Source organism: Pseudorasbora parva, chromosome 21, assembly GCF_024679245.1.
Source record: "Pseudorasbora parva isolate DD20220531a chromosome 21, ASM2467924v1, whole genome shotgun sequence".
Classification (NCBI taxonomy): domain Eukaryota; kingdom Metazoa; phylum Chordata; class Actinopteri; order Cypriniformes; family Gobionidae; genus Pseudorasbora; species Pseudorasbora parva.
This window is the reverse complement of record NC_090192.1, coordinates 20,525,965-20,549,775: the sequence shown is the minus strand read 5'-3', so window position 1 is coordinate 20,549,775 and position 23,811 is coordinate 20,525,965. Positions and strand designations below refer to the sequence as shown.

The window sequence follows — 23,811 nt, the reverse complement described above, 5'->3', positions numbered from 1 at the left end:
TTTTTAGAGGGAATATTTGAATAATTTTTGAGCAATTTTGACAGCCCTAGTGAACTGTGCATTGTTGCAGGCCTGTCAACTGCTATTGCAACAGCAACCGCAGCAACAACAGCAGCAGCAGCTGCTGCAGAACCAGCGCAAGTTCCCCCCAAACATACGTCAACAAGCCGACCCCCAACAGGTACCTTCTTCACCTCTTTTTGCAAACAGAGCAGTATCCAAATGATTAGTTAAAGGTCCCATGGCATGGATTGTTTTATAATTTTATGTTTCCTGAGGTGTACTTATATTGTTTGTATGGTTTTTACATCAAAAAATGTCATAATTTATAAATAAAAGGCATTTTTTCTTTACGGATATTAGCCCTCTGGCTGGTATGCTCCGTTTCAAGGGTCGTGTCTGCTGTGAGTCTTCAGTGAAAACACCCACTGTTGTGATTGGCTGACATCTTTGCATTTGAAATGAGATTGTGGTGGAGGGGGCGTGGTTTAGTTAGGAGCGAGTAGCAGCAGCACTCACTGCCAGTCGAGAGAGAGATTCGGAGTTTATTTTGTTTGTATCTGAGAGCTCTGAATAAACACGAAGGAACTTTGCAATGTTATTTCTCTTACAAAATGCTTTCACCACAGCTAACAGCAAGCATACATTAATACAGTAAGAGCTTCTGTTGAGCAAGTGTGCACTGTAGATAAACGTGTGATTGACAGATCCGAACATTATAAAGTTTTCTTTGATCGCTCTCTGTAGTTTAATAATTTAAATGACAAATTTGTTTCATGCTGCTAACAGAAATTACGTGAAGTTGATTGTTTTAGTCACTGGCTTGATTCACTGATGCATCAAGATGGCCAGCAGCACGACTGACAGTATTAAATGATTTAAAAAGACAGCCTGTGTGAACTTGAATGATTAGCCACATCAGAACTCACTGATTCCAGATCAGGCATTAATGAACTCTAATACTCACTGTTTGTGGCAGTGCTGTCGCATCCATATTAGGGGTGTTTATGAATATTCAAATAGTCGAATATTCTAGCTGTAATTAATATTCGAAAGCTAAAAATACTATTCGAATTTTACTGTGTTGATTTGCTGGCTATAAATGCAGTGGATCTATGAGAAATCCCTTTAAATCTCGCAGTTATAACTAAATCAACTAGGTGGCGCTGTGGAGCAGGTAAATAAGTTGAGTGTATTTGATCACATAATGTCGTCGTCTGCCTCGCGATGTTTGGAATTACTATGGCAATTGAAAGTGATCTTACAAAATGGAGTTACCTTTGATAAAATCAGTTAACGAAACTGAGTTCTCATATCACCAGAACGACAAAAATCACATGAAATCAAAACACCAGTGGAATGAGGAAAGAGTCCATCAATGCATTACGAGTACGGGTGAGCGCATCTGTAACAGTTACTCCGAGTGAGAGCGAGATAACATGATAGCAGAAATGTTTCGAGACAAATGCTTCCTTTAAGTTTCATTGAGTGTTTAAGAGCAGAAAACACGGTGCTTCATTTAAACTTCACTTAACCATTATCTTTGTCTCTGCAACGTCTGTCAGTGGCATGTTTTCTTACCTGATAATATCATCATCCAATAATATTATCGTTTCTCTCAACATGAAAATGAGAAACAATACAAACACGACAACCATATACCGATTCTTCTGTGTGTGTGTGTACCATAGGCCGTAAAAAAATAAGTTTTTAACCCGCTCGCTCTGCTTGTAAGCTTATATGCTGTTGTTCTTTAGGCGCATATATATATATATATATATATATATATATATATATATATATATATATATATATTTTTTTTTTTTACACATACTGTTTAATGTTTTAAGACCTTAAGATATAACGTTAGTGTGTTGTGTACATCGCCTAATCATAAGCTTGTTCAGAAATGGTGACATGTTGATAAAAAAAACCCCGTCCCTCTCATTTTTTCAAAATACCTAATTTTAATTAAATTAGGTATTTTTTAATTAATTAAACGAATATTCAATTTTTATGAGCCCAAATGTTTGAATACAATATTTTAGGAAAATGCCCATCCCTAATCCATATGGTAAAGCCTTTGCTGACATCGCGACTGATAAACTGAATCCATTCTCTACTAATTCTCTGGGCGGGCAAAGCAGAGGAAGGGGAGGAAACCTTTCCTGGTATGACGTCATAACAGGAGAATTCAAGATCAGCTCATCTGAGCTCTCATTTTCTCAAAGGCAGAGAAAGACAGCTAGAACTCGGTTTATACCGATGAACATTTCTAGCCACTTGGGGACAACATTCAGGCTAGGGGAACTCATATTAATGTTGAAAAACCTCATAAAATAAATATTTCATGCCATGGGGACTTTTAATTTAGTTAGATTAGTTTCAGCATTTAGGTGATCTTAGAAAATTCAAGAGCTCTCAGAAAAGTTTGTAATTACAATTATGTAACTATATTCTATGTACTGGTTTCATATTTCTGAATTTATATTTAATGGCTTGGTCTGGCATAATTCTCCATTTACAATGTTACCCTTCAGCTTAATGCTTTGTATATCCGTATAGCAATCTTAGAGAGCTGAAATGTCTGTTTAGTGTGTAACAATCTTTCTTGCCAGGCACTTAATTATTGTAAGGTGCTTTGTATAACTCAAAATATGTTAGAAATTTAGTTTCACTGCTTATCATTCTGTATAGTCAATAACTAATATTGTTCATACCCCATGTGCTTAAGAAGATTTTAAATACTTGGTTGCATGCATGTGATCACAAAAATAACTTAGAAAGCAATTTCAATTTGTGCATTTTTGGATACTGTTATAACTTAATCATTTTTTAAGAATCATCCCTTGCTTTCATATAAAGAGACTCAATATTTGTCAATTATGCCATGAAATGATGCTGTAGTTTGAAGTCAAACCTCGTAGCAGATGCTGTTGTCATTTATTCTTGTAATGTGAAAATTAAATGAGGATTGGGTTTTAAACCTCCACAACTGTGGACATATGAAAAATATGAGCTGCTGTTGTTGAATTTTTTTTTTGTTGCTTTTTCTAGCTTGCCAGAATCATGGCTGTTCTTCAGCAGCAGAGACAGCAGCAGCATGTGGGGAGTACAGGGGGTGGCTCCAAACTCTCTCCTTCTCACCTTGGTGGGAGTGGCCCAAAGATGCCAATGTCGGATGTCATCTCTCACCCTGGCTTGGCAGGATCTGTAGCTGACCTGCATCAGAAAACACAAGGAACTTATTCTGGTGAGAAGGGTTTTTTGATGGTCTGTGCCAAAATTTTTCCAGAGCTAGGTGGCCAATGACCGATATAAAGCCAATAGTCAAAATACAAGTCTGCTTCTGACACTTATTGATCAAACAGGAAAATGCCAATAAAGGGGTGATGAATTGAGAAATCAACTTTCCCTTGAGCTTTTGATATATAAAAGGTCATGATAATTTTAGTCAAAGAAAAGCTTTTATAGACACCAGGCCCAGAAAACGAACATGAGCTTCATTCTTGCGTCATAGTGCTACGAAACACACCTCCACAATAATATAATATAAATGTAATTCAGTAGCCCTGCCCACCGACTCGGGGTACCCGCGGAGTCTTAAAAAGTCTTAAAAGTATTAAATTTCAAAATCAAAATATAAGGCCTTAAAAAGTCTTAAATTCGCGGAAGCACTGCGTTCTAGGTCTTAAATAATGTTTAACAGGTCTTAATTTTCCTACGTCCATGTAACGCTAGCTACCTCATTGAAATGCTCTCGCCTCCCGCAGCATGCGCGCACGTGTGTGTGTGTTTGTTCTGTGGTGTTTGTAGTTCTTTCTTTCGCTAGACCAATTATTGTTCGCTCTATTACAACTACAAATTAGACAAGCATGCCACGTGTATTGCAGCAAATCAGCTTTCGTGTTATTGGCACGAGCCTCTTTCTGATCGTACCTCACAGACGCATAAAATGGATTTTATTCTTCAGCTGAGTCTGACGGTTCTTGCAGTTCCGCGATCGTGAACGCGAAGGCGAATCTTTCTCACCATCTTGCTTAATGACCAAATAAAAGTATAATATACCCGACTCCGATGTCAGGCTGCGTGTGCTTGCTGCCTGTCAGCGCGAGTGTATTGAATGTGTTTTTTCTTGGCTCATTACCCTAAGGTTACTCTTAAACGATCAAATATACACATTATGTCCACAGCATATGTCTATATCCTGATTCGAGTTAAAAAGTTTGGGACGTGTCAGTAAGCACTGGATCTGCGCATTAGTAAGCTCTCAAATTGAAAGCAAACTAATATAGCTTAACAACAACACAAACGGGGAAACGGCACTTACACGTAAAGGAACACTCCAACTGTTTTAGAAATAGGGCTTATTCAACTTTGGTATTTTGCTACATTTAGATATGTGGGGAAATGCGTTTTAAGCTAAGCTAGCGGCGACCCTGCCAAACTAAAACAATGCATTTGCCCACATATCTAAATGTCTAAAGAAGTTGAATAAACCCTATTTCTAAAAAACGGTGATATGCTCCTCTTTTTGTAGATATGCATCTTTATGTTGTATTTATTTGTCCTATTGTCATTTGTTTATAAGTATACATTTTATTACTGACCGATTACTTGATTACGTAATCGCTTGAAAACGTTTTACTTATATTAAGCAATTATTGCTTTGGTTTACTTTTAAGATGTTGGTTCCGCACCCCAAGCGATCGTGTTATTAAAGATAGATCGCACACAACTGAACCAGCCTTTTTTGATAATAACAAAACAAGATTCATGCATTTTGTCAGTTTTATTGCCATGTGTGACTATTGTGCATCTAACATAATAATATGGTTAATGTTGCATCCTTATGCGCTAATCCTGGTGGGATTGAGCTATGAATAATAAGTTTACTAATACTTTGTTCAATTTAAATAAATTAAATAACATAATTTTAAGTAGCCTAATTGGGTGATTCTGCATTTCCTATGCATGTTTTTTTATTGCGTGATATAGGTCTTAAATTGTATTCATAATGGTCTTAAAAAGGTCTTAAAAAGTCTTAAATTTGACTTGGTGAAACCTGCAGATACCCTGTCATGGAGCTGTTCGGATCAGGTTAGCCAGCAGCAATAAACATCTGGAAGAAGATAGCAAGATATTGTGGAAGAACACATTCGCTGAATAAGCTTCCTTTGGATCATAATATTAGGAATGTGTGAAACTTCTTTTTTTTTTTTTTTAAATGAAGTTCCAGTTCACGTGGGGAAGAACCTTTGCGTGTTCGCTTTATTTCACTGCGGAATTGTTTGTAAACCAATCTCAAGTGCTGAATTTGCAGACACAGTGTTGTGCCTTCTTTATTGGATCCGACAGGAATGGTGCAACAAACTTATTTGAGTAAAACGTCTTTTTTATATGTAATAGTACTAGTCCCGGGGCTGTACCAGACCTGTCGGCATTAATTCTTTCTTGATCTGGGCGCGCACGTGTGTGTGCAAGCGTGCCGTTCTCATTTCTATCGACTGATAGTGCGGCTGCGGGCCATGTAATACAATCGCGGGTGGATGAGAAATAAATCCTTGTGTTTGTTGATAAAGACATGTTGCAGTTGCCGCTTTCAAAATAATCTCTCCCTCATGTGAACTGAACTGTCAGATATGACAGCAGAGCTGAAGCTCATTAAATATGCAAAACGTATCCAGTCCAAGCCGTAGGCGTTTACTTTCTAGTCTCCAGTGCGTCACGCCCATCAAAACCCAGCGTTCAGAAGACAGCCTCAAAACCAGTGTAGAAAATAGCCTATTCCTTATTAGTTATGATGTTTTTGAATGTAAAAACCACACGAACGTCATTAGTTGACCTCAGACATTAGGGATGCTCATTTCGGTTAATTTTCCCGACTGACAACCAATGCTCATTAATCGATTATTAACCGTTAACTGGTAAGATTATAATATTGAATTGACATTACATAAAAATACAATTGACGATTGTCTGTGACCCCTTAAAAATACTTTTTTCACGTGTTTATTTTATTGTACGAACAGCAGAATACAGAACAGCTCAACAACAGAACCTAGATTCACACTAGAGTCCTGCATTTATGCCCGAGCCCGACGGGACCCAACTTTTTTACACCCCTATAGGGCCGGGCTTCAGGCCAATTTTCACATCAAAAGGGCTTCGGACCTTTTTTAGGCTTCCCCTTTCGTTTTATATTTATTTTATGAATTAAAAGAAACAATGTGCTGCGCTGGTGGAAACAAGTTGAGAATGTAATAGCTTACGCGACTGTCAAGACATGGCTCGCACATAGAGTCCAGCAGCAGTAGCGTGCGTTTCTTCAGCTGCTAGAGTTATGGCCTTTTTACAACTGGTTCCATCTTTCGATTTCTCTGACCAGGTATCTATCTAATTGCGATTTGTTTCAGACAAAACCAGGCAAGTGTAAATGTATCTGGTTGTTTAAACCACGTGTAAATTTTACTCCTGGCAAATGGTTAAAAAATAAACGAGCGTGAGATTGTGTCATGTTGTAGTCAGATAAGCTTTGATGGTGCTACTGCAACACGCATCGCCGCAAATGAGTAAAGCAAGCCAACGCAAATAGCCGTAAATAAAACTTAAAATAAGTCTTAGATGCTCAAAAACACAATGATCTTTAATAAAAATTAGGGCTGTCCTCGACTAAGGATTTAGACATTCGAATCAGAATTGTCGAATCTCTCTATGGTTGACTGATAGTCGAATCATCTATGTGTGTGTTGGGTTGGGTTGTGTTGGGTTGGGAGGGGAGGGGCATGACACTTGTCAGCAGAAGGGTAAAACAATTTTTATTTTCCTTTACACACTGCACACAGCAAACACTTTTAATAAAGCGACCAAAACTGCCTGCCAACTGATAGATGAACTGACAATGGCTTTCTTATTTAGGTTTAATAGTGGATAAACATTCATAAACCGTTTAATCATAACATGTTAAAGCCGCGATCGAAATACAGAACCTCACAAATATATAAAAGAACATTTTGATAAATAAACCTAAAAAAATACCTGCATAGAGAGGAAAAGAACACTTTGAGTGCGTTTACATGCACGTTCTTAAGCCGCTTGTGCCTAAAGTGGGTGAAGGACGTGAAGCTCAGCCCCGCGCCTCAGGATCTCACACCGCCACCTGACGCGCACATTATATACACGCGAGCTCAATTTTGAATTGACTGACAGATGAGCTACACGAAAGCGATGCATTGAAATGATCCTCATTTCATAACACCCGCGAAGATTCGACCGTGAGATCAGTGGTCGAATCAAGCTCCGCATATCGATGCATCGAATCTTCGACTTTTCGGGGTCACCCCTAATAAAAATTATCTTACCAGTGTTTAGGTCGCTCTTTCTCATATTGCGGTCTTCGGATTTGAAATGAGCTGCTGAATAAAATGCATCTTGAATATTTTGCTTTCATTGCTGTGAACTCAATTAAATATAAATTAAATAGGCTATACCACGGGATTTGAAGGTCTGATTTATAGGCTATTCATTTTGCAGAGGTGTAAGGTAGATGAGACAAACTGCATGTTCTTTTTTATATTATTTGTTTAGATTGTTTAGCTTGTTTCGTTTGTTAGCTGTATCAGCCTACCTCAGCTCGTCAAAAATGCCTTTTTTGCTGTGGAGGTAATATAAATGTAGGCTTAATTAACTAATTTCGATGCTTGAAGTGTTTTATATCTATGGATTTTATTATTGACAAGTCAAGAGTTTATTTGAGAAGCTAAATTGATTAAACGTGGTTAACTCGCTGCTGGCCACTGGTAAACTTTGGTTTAACAAACAAACAGTTGCTTTAAAAAAAAATCTAAATTAACTTAACAAATAAACAAAATGAAATATAACTACTTTGACATTAAAAACAAAACTGAACTATTTTAATGGCTTCAACAATTTAAGCCAATGTAAAAAAAAAACTAAAAAAACACGGGCTCCAGTCAGACTCGGGCCGAGATTTTTGATAAGCTGTCGGACAAAACCACACTACGAAAAGCATTAAACAAGGCTTTAGATGGCACTGATGCGCAGGGAATACAGAGACTCCTCGCTAGAGCGGTCAGCCATGGAAAGCGACTTTCATTTGCTTTCCTCCACCAGTCAGGAGCTTGTACTACTGCTGTATTGTAATACCACATAGCTTATTTTGCATGTAACTTCGTCACCCTTTCTGTCGAAATGGTCCCACACAGTATGCTTCTTTCCCATTGCTTAATTTTGCGAAATATGTCTGTGTCGTCATGTCTGGTTCGTTGCATGTGTTGACGCGCCCTGTGAGTAAAACAAAAACAAAAAAAAGTCTTTAAATCGTTTAACTGATAGTGTTAATCGGTCAAAATATCAGTTAATGGTTAAACGGTAAATATGAGTATCCCTATGAGACATTTAAGTACAACAGAATAAAAAAAAGCCAGTTCATGACACCTTTAATTAAATATAATTAAAAAATGCCAAATATCAGCTGTAGTATCACCCGTAGCAGTATATTGGTCAACCACTAGTGTCAATGGACAGGGGAACGTGTTTGTTTTTTATTTTTGTAATGTGCCTTTTTCTATCCCATTCTGTCTTGAAGGGTTTGGGCCTGGAGTGAGCCTCTCCGGTCTGGAATTGGGTTCCATGGTTGGTGGGGTCAAAGACAGTGGGGGGCAGCAGTCTCGTTTCAAGTGGATGATGGAAGGTCATTCCCCAGCCCCCTCACCTCCTGATAGCGCTCTTCATAAAAATGGTGCTTTACCTTTTTGTGACACCTAAAAAATTGAGTTTCCTGATAAAGGTTTGACTGCAATTGCTTTTGTTTTCTTTTGATATATAGGTCCCATTGCTGCTCCTCTCAAAATGAGAGGTGGTTCCCCATATTCCCAGTATGAGATGCTGGGAGGTGAGGGTTTAGGTGTGCCTCCTCAAGGGCCATCTGATCACTGGCACAGAAGTCCTGGAAACAAGATGGGCACAAAGACTGGCACATCCAGCTGGCCTCCAGGTAAACGGGTGTTCTAATGATGTGATATGATGATCTAAACATAAAAAAAAGACATTTTAATCTTAATTTTGTGTGAATATACTGTTTTGATAATGAATTGAAATGTGAATTTTTGCTTCAGAGTTCCAACCAGGCGTGCCTTGGAAAGGAATTCAGAGTGTGGACCCTGAATCTGATCCCTACATGACCCCTGGAAGTATGCTGGGCTCATCGATGTCAAGCCTCAATGACACTGAGCACCAATTGCTAAGAGACAACACAGGTACAACTCTTCACCTACAAAACGGATTTCAAGAATTTAAAGGGTTATTTCACCCAAAAATTTAAATTCTGTTAATAATTACTTCCCCTAATGTCGTTTGACACACGTAAGACCTCCGTTCATCTTCAAAACACAAATGAAGATATTTTAGTTGAAATCCGATGGCTCAGAAAGGCCTTCATTGACACCAATGTCATTTCCTCTCTCAAGACCCATAAAGTAAATGGTAAATGGACTGCACTTATAAAGCGCTTTTAACAGACCCATGGCCCATCCAAAGCGTTTTACATTTTTGCCTCACATTCACCCATTTATAAACCGACGGCGATGTCAGCCAAGTAAGGCACCGTCCAGCTCGTCGGAAGCAGCTGGGTTTTACGCGCACAAAAACTATTCTCGTCGCTTCATAAAATTATTGGGCTTTTTAACGACGTCTTTAGTGCCTTTTATGGGTCTTGAGAGAGGAAATGACATTGGTGTCAATGAAAGCCTTTCTGAGACCTCCGATTTCAACTAAAATATCTTAATGTATGTTCCGAAGATGAAGGGAGGTCTTACGGGTGTTGAACGGCATTAGGGTAAGTAATTACTGACAGAATTTTTCAGGTGAACTAACCCTTTAAGTTTAAACATTCATATCAAAAGGTTTTCTCAGATCATAAGAGCTCACTCAAGCGTGTCTAACCATTTGACTGGGTAGTGTATGATAACATTGATTTCTTCTTTCAAGGGTGGTTTCTCTAGCACAGACACATGCACAGAGCTTTAAGCTTTGAATTTTAGACGTCATTTACATCTTCATGTAAATATTAACAGACAAGTCTTGTATTTTGCATTTGGCTTTTTTTTGGCATAGAATCAAATCCCTCCCTCAACACCTTGCTGCCTTCACCTGGTGCCTGGCCCTACAGTGCCTCAGAGAGCCCCCTCAATGCACACAACCCAGGTAAAAACAAGCACTCTTTTCACCACTTTTTATTTTATTTTTCTTTCAGAGAAGCTCTGTACTGAATTCCATCATATTGCTCTTTTCTTTCCAGTTTCAATACTCTAAATATATTGTGCTTTATTTCCTGTTCTCACAGCTAAGTACACAGACTACAAGCCCAGCTGGCCACCTGAGCCCATAGGGCACAACAAGCCTTGGAAGACCAATCGCAACAGCTCTCATCTGCCACGCCCACCTCCTGGACTGACCCATCAGAAGCAGCCCTCTGTTTCTCCCTGGACGGGAGGAGGCCCACGATTGGGAAGAGGCTGGGGTGGCACTGGAGGTGGCCAAGAAAACAGATTTGGGCCTGGTAATACCACACCTTAGAAACTGAAAAATGTTAATGAAAATCACTATTATTAATTGAAGCACTATTTAGACATTCACGCAAGTAAATGCAAACAGCTTTAAATTTTATTAAATGACCAGATCATAAATGGTCTCTCAATCTGTGTAGGTTCTGCATGGAGTGATGGAGGAGCCTCTAAGGGGAGCTGCTGGCTGGTTTTGAGTAATCTTACCCCTCAGGTACCCATTTTAGGCGTTATGTTGGCAATTATTTCGAATTTTTTTTTATTTTTATTGATTTCTCATGTCATTACATTGATTTGTATAATTTGTTCTCTGCAGATTGATGGCTCCACTTTGCGGACTATCTGTTTGCAGCATGGGCCGCTTTTGACCTTTCACCTTGGTTTGACCCAAGGTAGTGCTCTGATTCGCTACAGTTCTCGCCAAGAAGCAGCCAAAGCCCAGAGTGCACTTCACATGTAAGTGTTTAAAAAAATCATAGCCTGACCCCAGATCCCTCAATATAATGGTGATAATAAATAACAAATAATATTTTTTTTCCTTATAGAATTAGATTTTTCACATTTTAGCACCTTATGAAAACCCGTTTCCATTTCAGAGTAAAAGATAAAGAGGTATTTTGTGAGCGTTTAAGTCCTATTGTGAGGTTTAGTCATACTTTGAGATAAGATCGCAATTATGAGAAACAAAGGTGCAGTTGTGTGAAAGTTGTTTCGGCACAATTGTGAGAAATCGTTGCAAATACAAGAAACAAAGGACCAAATGAAAGTAATAGTTACTTTTTTGAGATGTGTATGTATAGTCACAATTGACAAAAACAGTTGCAATGACCTATTTCAATATAATTTGTTTTACTTCGAAATGGGCTTCCATACATTTCTAGGTTTCTTCCTTTCTGTAATCTGTGACATTTTTATCCCAGGTGTGTTTTGGGTAACACCACAATCCTGGCCGAGTTCGTGAGTGAAGAGGAGGTTGCTCGCTATTTTGCACATTCCCAGGCGGGATCTGGCGGAAGTGGCAGTGGAGGTGGTGGGGCCGGTGGGGTGGCCGTCTCTGGGCCGGCAGGCGTGACTGGGTCATCGGGGGCCGGAGCTGTGGGCACAATCAGCGCCGGGAGCGGCGAGCGAGAACGGGGCGGAGTGGGAAGTTTGACGGCAGGAGGAAGCAACAACGGCGGCGGAACCGGGCCATCTGGCACTACCTGGCAGAGTTTGGATGGTACGGGCAACTCTGCTGACCCAACCTCTGCCCAGGGAGCGGGCCTGAGCATTTTTGCCCAGTGGAGCAGCAATGGTGCTGGTGGCAGTGTGGGCAGCAACACGGGGGTCGTTGATCCCGGAAGGGCAGGGTTGTGGGGCGGCATGACTCCAGGGTACACAAGCAGCAGTCTGTGGGGGTCTCCAGTCATGGAAGATCGGCACCAGATGAGCAGCCCTGCAGCGCTGTTGCCTGGAGACCTGCTGGGTGGAGGCGCAGACTCTATCTGACTGATGCAGCCACTTACAGACAAATAGACATGCAGCAGCGCACACACACACACAAAAAGGATATATAAATATAACAGTTATCCTCCTATATTATCACAAACAGTCGCAGGAATATAGGAACATTAATCAGAATACAGGCAATTTGCGCACATGCCTTCTGTCACTCGGAAGGGTGCATAATGCATAAATATACATCCAAGTATTTAGTATACGTTCGTAACACCTCTGTAGAAAAGGTTCAAAGGTAAGCACTCAAACAGCAGATGCAGATAACACTCATTAAGTGCTGAGGAGCAGACCCGACTGCATTACGAAACCTAGGAAAATGCATTAAGACAAAATTATATAGATGACACTGGTTACAAATGTGTACACACTGTCATTTTTACCCGAGCAGTGTTCTGAGCTCCGCATAATCCAAAGCGTGGAGGAGCAGTGTGTGGAAGCAAGGCAGTACAGATACACACGCATACACACACCAACACATCCCATTTCTTACCCTTAAATGAAGACTTCAGCAAGACTTGAACAGGACATGCAAACAGTTGGACTTAAATACTGACTCAACTGGATGAATCCTAAACCTTGAGGTCATAAAGATCACACTTGCATACTGAGACGCTCTCACTCAGGCGTGCACTGTAAAGGAGAAAACAGACACACACAAAAAAGGACAAAAATATGCATCATACAATGTTCGTTGAACGCTCACGTTGTTACGGCTCCATTTTCATGCAGACTCAAATTACTCAAACACTGTTCTGATGTCTGACAAACTGTATCTCGTTGTCTTTTTTGTTTTGTTTTAAATGATGGTGAAATCCAGAAATGTTTTTTCCCCAAACGCTGACCTCGTTTTTTTTCTTTTCTTAATTGAGTATGTTGTCATAATGACGATCACTTGGATGTTACTTAGCTGTACAAGGTGCCCTTTCTGCCTGTGTGTGCATGAGTGAAGTCCCAGGTAACGGAGGTGACGTTCAGAGTGTTTGCGAGGCATTGACGAATGTGTGGCAGCCAGAGATTAACAAGCGTGGTGCATTTACAAAGATCAGTGCTGGATTTAGAGAGGTGAGTTAATGTATGATTGACAGCTTATTTCAGGTGTTTGATGTCTATGTGTGCATGATACGTATGCAGGTGTGGCTGTTTGAGCGTGTGTGAGAGAGTGTAGACAGCAAAGTTCAAGAACATTGGCACTAATGAATATTTCTTAAGTTGTGGTTTTAGCAGCCTTTTTTGTTTTATATATTGTCTGAATTGCAATAATTATAATAAAGAAAAAGATTTTTTTAGAAGATGCAACCAACTGAAGGCATTCATACTGAAACATGGAACATGCCAAACCTTATTGTACCAAGCTAAGCTGGATGGGTGTTTAAGGAACACTTAAAGTTACCAGTTGTTTATTTTTGTTGTTGTGTACCATTATAAATTAAGGCGGGCTTTATCACTCGTGTTCAGGTTTTTTTGTTTCTGATTTTACAAAAGAAATTAATTTAAAAAAATAAAAAGAACGACAATAAAGGTTGAATTTAATTTTGTTGTCAATTGTGTGCATTTTCCATTATATTGTCACTTCTGTTTAATATTTTCAGTCTTTTATACTATATTTAAGGTTTGTAAGAGTCACTGGTTTATTTACAAATAATAATAATGTCATTGTTATAGTTTCAACCAATAGTTCTCAACCTTTTTTTACTCTAGGTCTCCTTGTCTACAATATTCGGTGGGCCTGTTTTTTTCCTCTAAGGTTTCCTATGATTTACTGGACAAGGACTTAAATTATTTATATATATATATAATATAAAAATGTCCATGGAGGTTCACCATTCTGTTTTTGTGGCTATTTTTAGTTTTGAGGTCATTTTGGCCTGTTTCTTTACCTGTGGTTTATACTCATATTCATGTTAGTTATTTTTTTTCAGTTATTGACTGACTTTACATGATCCCAATTATTACATACCTATCTAATGAGTAAATACATTATAAGAATATTTTTGTGCATACATCTACATTTTTTTTAAAAAGGTACCGGACTGCAAAGGCTGTAAAAACATCACTGTATATTTTAAATGATAAATACGTCTTTACATTACCATAAAACGTGCTTTCTAACATTATTCCTAATATAAAATAGAAAAGACGTAGATGTGCGTCGCGTGCGTGCCGTGTGTATCAGCAGTGTGGATGAGAATGAGGCTGCGTACGCACGTCAAGCGCGCGGCCCCTTGAAGTGATCCGGGTCCTTCCGCTAGTTTGTGAATGACATCATTTCTGTGAGAAGTGCGCTGGGATACAAACAAGGGAGGCTGCTGCTCGCTAGCCCGCTAATGCAAGTAGGTCAATCCATGCGCTGCGATATGAAATCCACGATTTAAAAATCTGAGGAAGAAAGCAGTGGTTGGAATTACATTTGTGATGAGACGTTTAAAATTACGCTTGCACTCTTCGCTGTCCAGGGTCCTGTCTTACGAGCGCAAGCCTGTCGACCAGCCTCACTTTTCCACCACCATCACGTTAGGTAAGAAAGATGTTCCTGCCTTAAGGTCATATCAGGACATGGGTTTTTAAGAGTCATTTTGGTGTCCCGAATAAATGTAAACGTCACCGCTATTATCAGTTTGTGAAACCTCGGGATCAACATGGTCTTGGGTGCGGCTGCAACAAAATTGGCTGAAAACCGCTGTAGACAGATTCGTCTTGTGTGTTCAATTATTCAAACGTCGTAAAACACTCACGAAAACGGGTCGTTTTCAATAGATTCCTTATTGTAACGCACGTAGTTTGCACATTGATGATCTGCGATGATGCCTAGATTAAATTAACCTCTTCGTGGCAAGTTCGTGGAAATTGAACGGCATCTGTGTTCGGATCACATCACATGACTCGGATGTCAGATGTCAGATACATGACTGCCAGTGCTTTTCTGTCTGAAATGTGAATTAAATCTGAGCTGGTGAAAATCACCATGCTAGGAATGCCGAAGTGAGCATTCTTGTTTACATCAGCTGCGTGCTAAAATGCTGAATGACTGTATTTAATTTACATCACACTAATATATATATATATATATATATATATATATATATATATATATATATATATATATATATATATACACACACACATACATACATACAAATAATACTTTTTTTATGATTCCAAGGCTGTTTTTAGGGAAGGAATCATGGAGTTACGTGTTGGGAGTAAATACCGTCTTGGGCGAAAGATTGGAAGTGGCTCCTTTGGTGATATTTACTTGGGTAAACATATTATCTACTTGAACTGGCTGCTGATCTAGAGTTCACCAAAGTGTTGTGACCTGATGTTGTAAAAAATCTAATCTTCCAGGTGCAAATATCACATCAGGAGAGGAGGTAGCCATTAAACTGGAGAGTGTGAAGACTAAACATCCACAATTACATATTGAGAGCAAGTTCTATAAGATGATGCAAGGTGGAGGTGAGAAATGATCTCCATCAGTTTTCTTTCTGATGCTTCAAATGGCTTCATAGAAATGTCTCTTCAATCTCCTTTCAACCTTAGTGGGTATTCCCTCGATCAAATGGTGTGGTGCTGAAGGGGACTACAATGTCATGGTGATGGAGCTCCTGGGTCCGAGCTTGGAGGACCTGTTCAACTTCTGCTCAAGGAAATTCACACTTAAAACTGTCTTACTGCTGGCAGACCAGATGGTAATTGCATTGTATGAACAAGATCTTAAAGAACAAATATTATTGCTTAGTCATTTGAATGGTGAACCCCTCATCCTGCACCATTTTTTTGCGGCATTATACCTTGTGTCTTAATGAGGGGAGTGCACTTTTTACTTTTAAGTAATGAGCCTTGGTGGAGAAAATGGACAAAGATCCTATAGTTTTACACTGATTTATACCTGAGCCATTTATAGGAATCGTAATATCATAGAAACTTGCTGGTGGGCCCAAAAAACCACCCAGAACATCTGCAAAACCACTTAGAATACCATATATACACCAATTGTATAGCAATGCCATGGCAACCACCTTCAATGCCCTAAGACAGTGGTTCTTAATTCAACTCATCAGCTCATTAGTAAATAGACAGGGTCCTAATTCGCATACTATCCATCCAAAGTATTATTCGAAATTAGAATGAGTGGGTCCCAAATCTCATAGTATGTTGAAATGAGTATTCCAAAGATTATTTCCAATCCGAAGTGCAGATCCATGCTCACTCTAGAGGCTGATATTACCCACAACCCATTATGTGTTGGATGAAGATTCGATTAGAACTACAAACACACAAAAAAGAAGGATTAAACAACTACAAACTGATTTGTTACATGTTTATTCTTTCCAGATTAGCCGAATCGAGTACATCCACTCCAAGAACTTCATTCATAGAGACATTAAACCTGACAATTTCCTGATGGGGCTTGGCAAGAAGGGAAACCTGGTCTACATTATAGACTTTGGCTTGGCAAAGAAGTATCGTGATGCCCGCACACATCAGCACATCCCGTATCGTGAGAATAAGAACCTGACTGGCACTGCCCGCTATGCCTCCATTAACACTCATTTGGGCATCGGTAAGAGGGCCACTGAAATGCATTCTATGGATGAAAATGGACTGTATATTTTGGGTTATTCTAAATGTATCTTCTGTTTTCACAGAGCAATCTCGGCGGGATGATCTCGAGTCCCTTGGCTATGTTCTTATGTACTTTAACTTGGGTTCTCTGCCCTGGCAAGGCCTTAAAGCGGCCACTAAAAGGCAGAAGTATGAGCGAATCAGTGAGAAAAAGATGTCAACCCCAATTGAGGTTCTTTGTAAGGGCTATCCATGTAAGTAGATGCGATTTGATCAGCTAGAAAATCATGTGAAAATCAATTTCTCATTTAACTCTGCTTTTTCCCCTCATACGTTTCTAGCTGAATTTTCAACCTACATGAACTTCTGCCGCTCACTCCGATTTGATGACAAGCCTGACTACTCCTACCTGAGACAGCTGTTCAGGAACCTTTTCCACAGACAGGGATTTTCATACGACTATGTGTTTGACTGGAACATGCTGAAATTTGTAGGTTTTTTTAACATTTTGCACTATTTTATGTGGTGCAGTTCAAGTGTGCATTTTATTGCGTGTGGGTTTTTCTGGCTGTGTTAGGGCTCCAGCAGGACGGCAGAGGAAAAAGAGAAGGAGCAGAGAGGAGAGGGAGAAGAGAGGGATGAGAGGACCGGTGGTGGACCACCGGGTTCTGCAGCTCGTGCTTTGCCCTCTGGCCCCAACCTCCCGGCCCCTAACCGGGTCCGCAATGGCCCAGACCCGGCCAGCTCGACACCTGCCTCCCGTGTGCCACAGTCTGGTGAGTCTGAGCATGAGCGGAGGTGTTATTAATGTCTGTTCTATTTATGAGCAGGTTATTTTTGAAGGATGAGGTTTTTCTTCGTTTTGAAACTCTATCCGTATGACCTTCTGTGACGTTGGTATTTGAAATCAGCACTTAAAACTCTGCTTATCTGTTGTTTTGTCTCTCAGGGAATGCATCTCCAAGAGCAGGCCGAGGAGCTGAGCGGGAAAGGAGAGTGTGTTTACGGCTGCACCGTGGCGCTCCTGCCAATGCCTCCCCTGACCTCCCTCTCCGTCACGATCAGATACGGATCACTCCCCCACAGGTTTCAGTTCAAGTACTAGTTCTGCGCTTAATTCCCTGATATTTATTTTTGCTCTGACCTCTCTGTCTCTCTCTCACAGGTCAGCGTTCCATTCGAACACATGGGGAAATGAGCTCTGCAAGTTCACTCTCATTTACTGTTTTTAGGAGGTTAGTGGGTTTTTTGTCTGGATCTTGCAATTCATTCACACAATGACTGGAATATTCCAAAAACTCGTTTTCCACGTGATGAAAATTATATCATAGACCCCTGCAGACCCACATAACTGTGTCAACTGTGCTGTGCCCAATGTACTATCCGTCCTAAATATTATTCGAAATTAATATTAGTGCGTTCTAAATCGTAGTATGTTGAAATCAAGCAGGAACCTCCCCCAGTTTCTGTTGAAGCCAATACGGAAGTAACTTAAACTGTAATTCATTCACCGGGGACAGGCTTTAGAAGGGAGCAGAATCTCATTGAGCCCCATGTTCAAATTCCCTACTTCACAGCAGAAAAAACATGTTTACAGCCTGGTACAAATTATGGTTTTGGTCTATATGGCTAGTTTTGACAACTGTGAGGGGGTGATTTTTTTTTAATTTTATATCTTATTCGTTTACATTATTTAAAACCTTACACTTCCACATAATTAAGGGTGTGGTCACTGAATGAAAGGTGGATAGCCATTTATCCGTTGTCTGTTAGTCAACACGTCACCTCAGCTCCGCCCACGTCCCGCCTCTTCGGCCGTTTTCTGTTATCCGGGCGTGACGCTCTGTCAAGATGGCAACGGCCTTTAAAAGGTTAGTTCACCAAAAAAATGTAATTTATGTCATTAATGACTTACCCTAATGCCTTTCCACACCCGTAAAACCTCCGTTTTAGAATCAGAACACATTTTAAGATATTTTATATTTAGTCCGACAGTGTATGCAAGTGTTTGCCCACTATACTGTCCATGTCCAGAAAGGGAACAAAAACATCATCAGAGTAGTCCATATGTGACATCAGTTAGTTAGTTAGAATCTCTTGAAGCGTTGAAAATATATTTTGGTCCAAAAATCACAAAAACTGTGACTTTATTCAGCATTGTCTTCTCTTCCTGGTTTGTTTTCAATCCTCAAATAAAGATTAAAACGGTTATAAATCAGCGGATTGATTCATGATTCGGATCGCGTGTCAAACTGCTGAAATCACATGACATTGGTGATCCGAATCATGAATCTATACGCTGATTTATAACCGTTCAAATCTTTGTTTGAGAATTGAAAACAAACCCAGAAGAGAAGACAATGCTGAATAAAGTCACAGTTTTTGTTATTTTTGGACCAAAATGTATTTTCGATGCTTTAAGAGATTCTAACTAACCAACTGATGTCACATATAAACTACTTTGAAGATGTTTTTATTCCCTTTCTGGACATGGAGAGTATAGTGTGTATACACTTTCATTGAAGGAACAGAAAAGTTCTCGGACTAAATATAAAATATCTTAAACTGTGTTCTGAAGATGAACTGAGGTCTTACGCCGCATTCACACGGGGCGTAGGCGTAAACGCTTGACGGAGGGCATGGCTGAAGCTGGGTGCTGACGCAATCGTCATAGTGACAACAGCCAATCACATTAACTTGCCGCTTGGACCAAAACACAACACAAAAAAGCGCCTTTTTTGGTTGTATGTGCGAGTGCGATTGCCCGTGTAGTTGTTGTGAGTGCACTGCACAGGTGCACGAAGCTGTTAAGTACATTAAATCCTGAAAAAGCACCGACAGCGGGAAGAATATCACGTAGTGGTCCAGGAGCTGCGTCTGGATTTTCAACGGTCTATGGTCTGGATGATTCACGGAGCAGTAATGAACGCAATTGGCTAGTGTCTGCTGTAGGATATTTGCATAGGCCGATCTGATTGGATGACGCCTGCGCTGGCGCTTGAAAAGTTGAGAATTCTTCATCTTCTGCCGCTTGCAACGCGAGTAAAGCGTCGCGACGGAACCCACAATTCAGTTCGGCAACGGATGATGTCACCCATTCAAAGTAAATGGGAAGCGTTAACGCCTACGCCCCGTGTGAATGCGGCGTTACGGGTGTGGAACGACATTAGGGCGAGTCATTAATGACATCAATTTTATTTTTGGGTGAACTAACCCTTCAGAACTGCTCTTCGGAATCCTATGGATGACTTCACGGACATCACGTCCATAGTATTTTACAGTCTTTGTTTGAAATGAGTATTCCAAAGATACCCATATGGTCTACTTTTTTCTGCTTAGAATCCAAAGTGCAGATCTGTGCACACTATCACGGCTACTATTGCCAACACCCCATTGTGCATTGGACACAAGCGTGCTGCACACGTCCTGAAAAGTGAAGCCAAAGTGTATCGATTGCTCCCAGGTGGTTGGTCTCAATATAGCTCATAAACCCTTTCCCATCCATGTACTCTAATGGGACACGAGAAAAACGAAACAATCAAATTACACTTCAAATTCATATTTCCAAAATAATTATTTTATTTTAGGTCATTTTTATCATGTTGATGTTAGTTCAAGTGTTTTTTATTTATTATTATTTGATTTTAGTTAGTTATTTGATTCTATTAAAAACGGGGATGTGACCTCATGATTGACAGCTTCTCTCAGCGAAGTTGTCACTGACGCACCAACAGCCATTTTTCTGGATTTTCAGGAGGAGATTGGAGCTTAAGATTTGATTTCTACGTATTACAATTACATATCTGTTTATGTCACACCAACGTAATGAGTTGTTCTGCAGTAAACGGTACTAAAAGATACTGCAGGGTTTTTATATCGCGGCTCTAATTCCTGCTCTACTGCGCAGACGCAGGTCCCAAATCAGTGCACTATGTCAGTGCCATATTCGGACATTGGCGGATTCTCTTTTTTACAATAAAAGACAGTAAAAGGGGGTCGTCCATTATTATTATTATTATTATTTTTTTTTTTTACAGTTTATGGTTGGATGAAGATTCAATTAGAACTACAAACCAAAAGATGGGTTAAAAGCCACAAACATGGCGGATGTGTGAGACTGACGAATGGTTTTGAGTGATTAATAGATTAATTAGTAGTATTAATCAATTTGATTATACAACATTATATTTAATCTGCTACAGCATTGTGCACTTTTATTTGCATCATTATGAGTCTCTTTATGAAATGTACTGCTACATTTATCTCTGATACAGTAGGAAATAAAATTTAATTGAATGAAGAGGATTTTTATTGTGACAAGATGATTGAAAGGGCTGTTTAAATGGTGACAGAGCTGTCTGTTAAAGACAATTATGATGAAGTAGAATGTCCCAAAGCTTGCCTGCTCTTCTGCTCTTCTTTACACTCAAAAAGGCAGATTATAAGCATTTTAGGCCATAGTATAAGTAGACGAACTGGGACGTAAATGTCAATGTCTAAAGTCAGTGGGACCTTTTTTTATAAGGCACAGTTAGTTCAGGTTGTATAAGGTGATATGTTTGTCTGGCTATCACCAGACCTAGCTTAATTTAAAATTGAACATTGGTCTGGGGAGTCTGCTCTGTATTTTCTGCTGCACAAGAGGCGCGATCAACAGTTAATAGTTCCAAGTAGAGGTAACTGCAGACTGGAGCAATGGGCTTGCCATGAGGTCGGAAAGGAATGGGGCGTGCCGTGAGGTTTTTTTACAGTCTATGACCAGGACGCGAAAAGCTTCCTGATCCGCATAAAAGCGAGCCATTAATTGAATTACAAAAATAATTATACAAGACAAAATACATTTCTTTCACTGTAAAAAAGCAATAATGATATTAAGAATACATTCAAAAGTATGTTACCTTCGTAACCTTCTGTATGGTGCGGGTTACGTGACGTCATCGCCACCGTGACTTTTTTAGGATCAATCATTTAAAAACATTCGTACTGTTTGTGATAAATGCACTTTTTTAACACATCACTTGAATATATTAAACATTTATTTTTGTATTGCCCTTTTTCTATTTCATTTTGGACTGACTTTAGATAATAGATGTTCCAAAAAAAAAGTCATACTAATTTTGTACTTTCATTTAAAGTACATACAAACTAAAAGTAATGTTATTTTTATAATAATGGTACAGCAAATGTTTTTGCTGTATAAAGGCATACATATACGTGTTTGATCAAACTCACCATATAATATAAAATGAATTAAAACCGGTTTAATGAACTCCTATTAGTTTTAAGTGACATTAATCAAGTAAGCAAAACAAACAACATTTTATCCAAAAAACATTTATTCAGTAGTCATTTTTACAATTAAGTTTTTTTAAACGTCAGTTGAATTTGTCATCAAAGGCTTGTGTACTAAGTCAAAACTCATTCCTCCACTGATTCATACTATAGTAAAACTATGGTTACTGCTGATTGGCCAACGCAGTCGCCAGGAGGAAGCTCCTTTGACCAATGAGAAACCTCTCACCACGCCCCTACCTCTTGCCACGCCCATTACTCCAAGCTGCAGCTACCCCTGTCTCAATAGTTCAAATGACTCTGTACGCATTTGGATAGTCCTTCAACCAATCAGATCACAAGAGGCGTGCTCAACCGGCATCGAGCCATCCTATCCGTCATTGTGTTATACCCGCCACTAGCGCACCAGGTGGATAAGCCAGTCTGTGATTGGTTCCCGCAAAAGTGTAACAGAAGCAATAGAAATTAATGTACAGATTTCCAGACTGGAAATTAAAAAAAAAACCTAATGGTATTTATGAATTAAAAAATTATGATTAAATATTCAGCAAGGATGCATTAAGTGACAGTAAAGACATTTATAATATTACAAAAGATTTATATTTCAAATAAATGCTGTTCTTTTGAACTTTCTATTCATCAAAGAATACTGAAACAAATATAACAAAATATTAAGCAACACAACTGTTTTAAACATTGATAATAATATGAAATGTTTCTTGACAATCAAATCAGCATATTAGAATAATTTCTAAAGGATCATGTGACACTGAAGCCTGGAGTAATGATGATGCAAAACAGCTTTGCCATCACAAGAATTGAATTACATTTTAAAATGTATTGGAATTTGTTTAAAAAAAATCTCACATTCAGTTTTTCCCTTAGTCTAATTAACTTCTGTTGCTAAAGTGTGTTTTCATTTACTTCATTTTCCAGGATTACAACAGAAAAACTCCCCTAAAGCATTTATATTCATCTTTCTATGTAAAACGGGAGTGTGACAGAGGCAAGAAGCAGAAAGAAAGGAACCACATTTTTGTAACGGACAAAGTGCTCCCCCGTCCTCACGCACTGCAGGTTGTTGCTGTCCGGATGAGACATCGAAGATACAGACGCATGTTGTCAGTGGATAGGCAGGTTTATCGAGGATCACAAGACTCAAACAGTGGAAGTGGAAAAGAGAATTTTTACCTGCGACCTGATGAAGGTTATTCTGGTTGTTCTCTGTTTTGTCTGAAATGCTGGGAAAAAGAAGGACTTGCTTGTTGGACTGTAATGTTAAAATTGAATATTGATAGAGTGTAACAAATGTATCCCCTCACACTGTTACTTTAACACACAAAAAGTGTTGTATGTTGACACCTTACTGACTTACGAGGTTTTGTGGAACCATCTTTTCCATGTAAAATTTTAAATATGCAAAAGTTATGAATTTTGTTTCCAGTCAAACTGGTGTTTGGGCTGTAGAAGTCACTGATGTGTCATGATTGTGCATTAAACAGATGACAGGTAAATTACTGGAGGTATTGCTATAAATATCTGCCATAGTGAACTAACTTAAACATTTATTTAAACATTATTAAAGGCCTCTTGTAAAATTACATAACTGAGCTAAATGGTTTATTGAAAATTTGATATGAAGACTCCTGCATTGACATTATGACAACCTCATTTATAAATAAACACACATATCAAAGTACAAGTGTTTCAGCCTGTTGAACATTGTGGAAATCCATGAACTTACTGAACATTTTTTGCACGGCTGGTGTAAAAAAAAATAACATGACCAGAGTTTAATTCCAGTTTACCCCTTTTGAAAGGATTAATGGATTATTAAGATTGTGCTGTTTTATAAATGAAGCTCATGATACTT

General features: G+C 39.2%; 2 protein-coding genes across 3 annotated transcripts in view; both read left to right on the top strand.

The window, feature by feature from the left end:
• The window catches only part of tnrc6ba (trinucleotide repeat containing adaptor 6Ba), a 40,199-nt gene extending 26,589 nt beyond the window's left edge, over positions 1 to 13,610 (top strand). Inside the window, exons 12-21 of the mRNA XM_067429106.1 lie at positions 71 to 181; positions 3,058 to 3,253; positions 8,609 to 8,761; positions 8,849 to 9,016; positions 9,138 to 9,278; positions 10,135 to 10,224; positions 10,364 to 10,579; positions 10,727 to 10,797; positions 10,900 to 11,039; positions 11,504 to 13,610. Of these exons, the coding sequence (XP_067285207.1) occupies positions 71 to 181; positions 3,058 to 3,253; positions 8,609 to 8,761; positions 8,849 to 9,016; positions 9,138 to 9,278; positions 10,135 to 10,224; positions 10,364 to 10,579; positions 10,727 to 10,797; positions 10,900 to 11,039; positions 11,504 to 12,071 (1,854 nt within the window). The 3' untranslated portion in view covers positions 12,072 to 13,610. The remainder of the gene's footprint in view (positions 1 to 70; positions 182 to 3,057; positions 3,254 to 8,608; positions 8,762 to 8,848; positions 9,017 to 9,137; positions 9,279 to 10,134; positions 10,225 to 10,363; positions 10,580 to 10,726; positions 10,798 to 10,899; positions 11,040 to 11,503) is intronic.
• A 708-nt stretch (positions 13,611 to 14,318) lies between these two features.
• csnk1e (casein kinase 1, epsilon) lies at positions 14,319 to 23,719 on the top strand. Of its 2 annotated transcripts, XM_067429111.1 has the most exons (12): positions 14,319 to 14,410; positions 14,534 to 14,595; positions 15,241 to 15,337; positions 15,426 to 15,536; positions 15,621 to 15,769; positions 16,416 to 16,644; positions 16,730 to 16,900; positions 16,988 to 17,136; positions 17,224 to 17,422; positions 17,596 to 17,732; positions 17,812 to 17,881; positions 22,875 to 23,719. In XM_067429111.1, exons 3-11 carry the CDS (start codon positions 15,262 to 15,264, stop codon positions 17,842 to 17,844), a joined length of 1,254 nt encoding a protein of 417 aa, XP_067285212.1. In that variant the 5' UTR covers positions 14,319 to 14,410; positions 14,534 to 14,595; positions 15,241 to 15,261; the 3' UTR covers positions 17,845 to 17,881; positions 22,875 to 23,719. The 2 variants fall into 2 exon arrangements, with proteins under 2 accessions (XP_067285212.1, XP_067285211.1); XM_067429110.1 differs by having other exon boundaries at positions 14,338 to 14,595.
• The last annotated feature ends 92 nt before the right edge of the window (positions 23,720 to 23,811 follow it).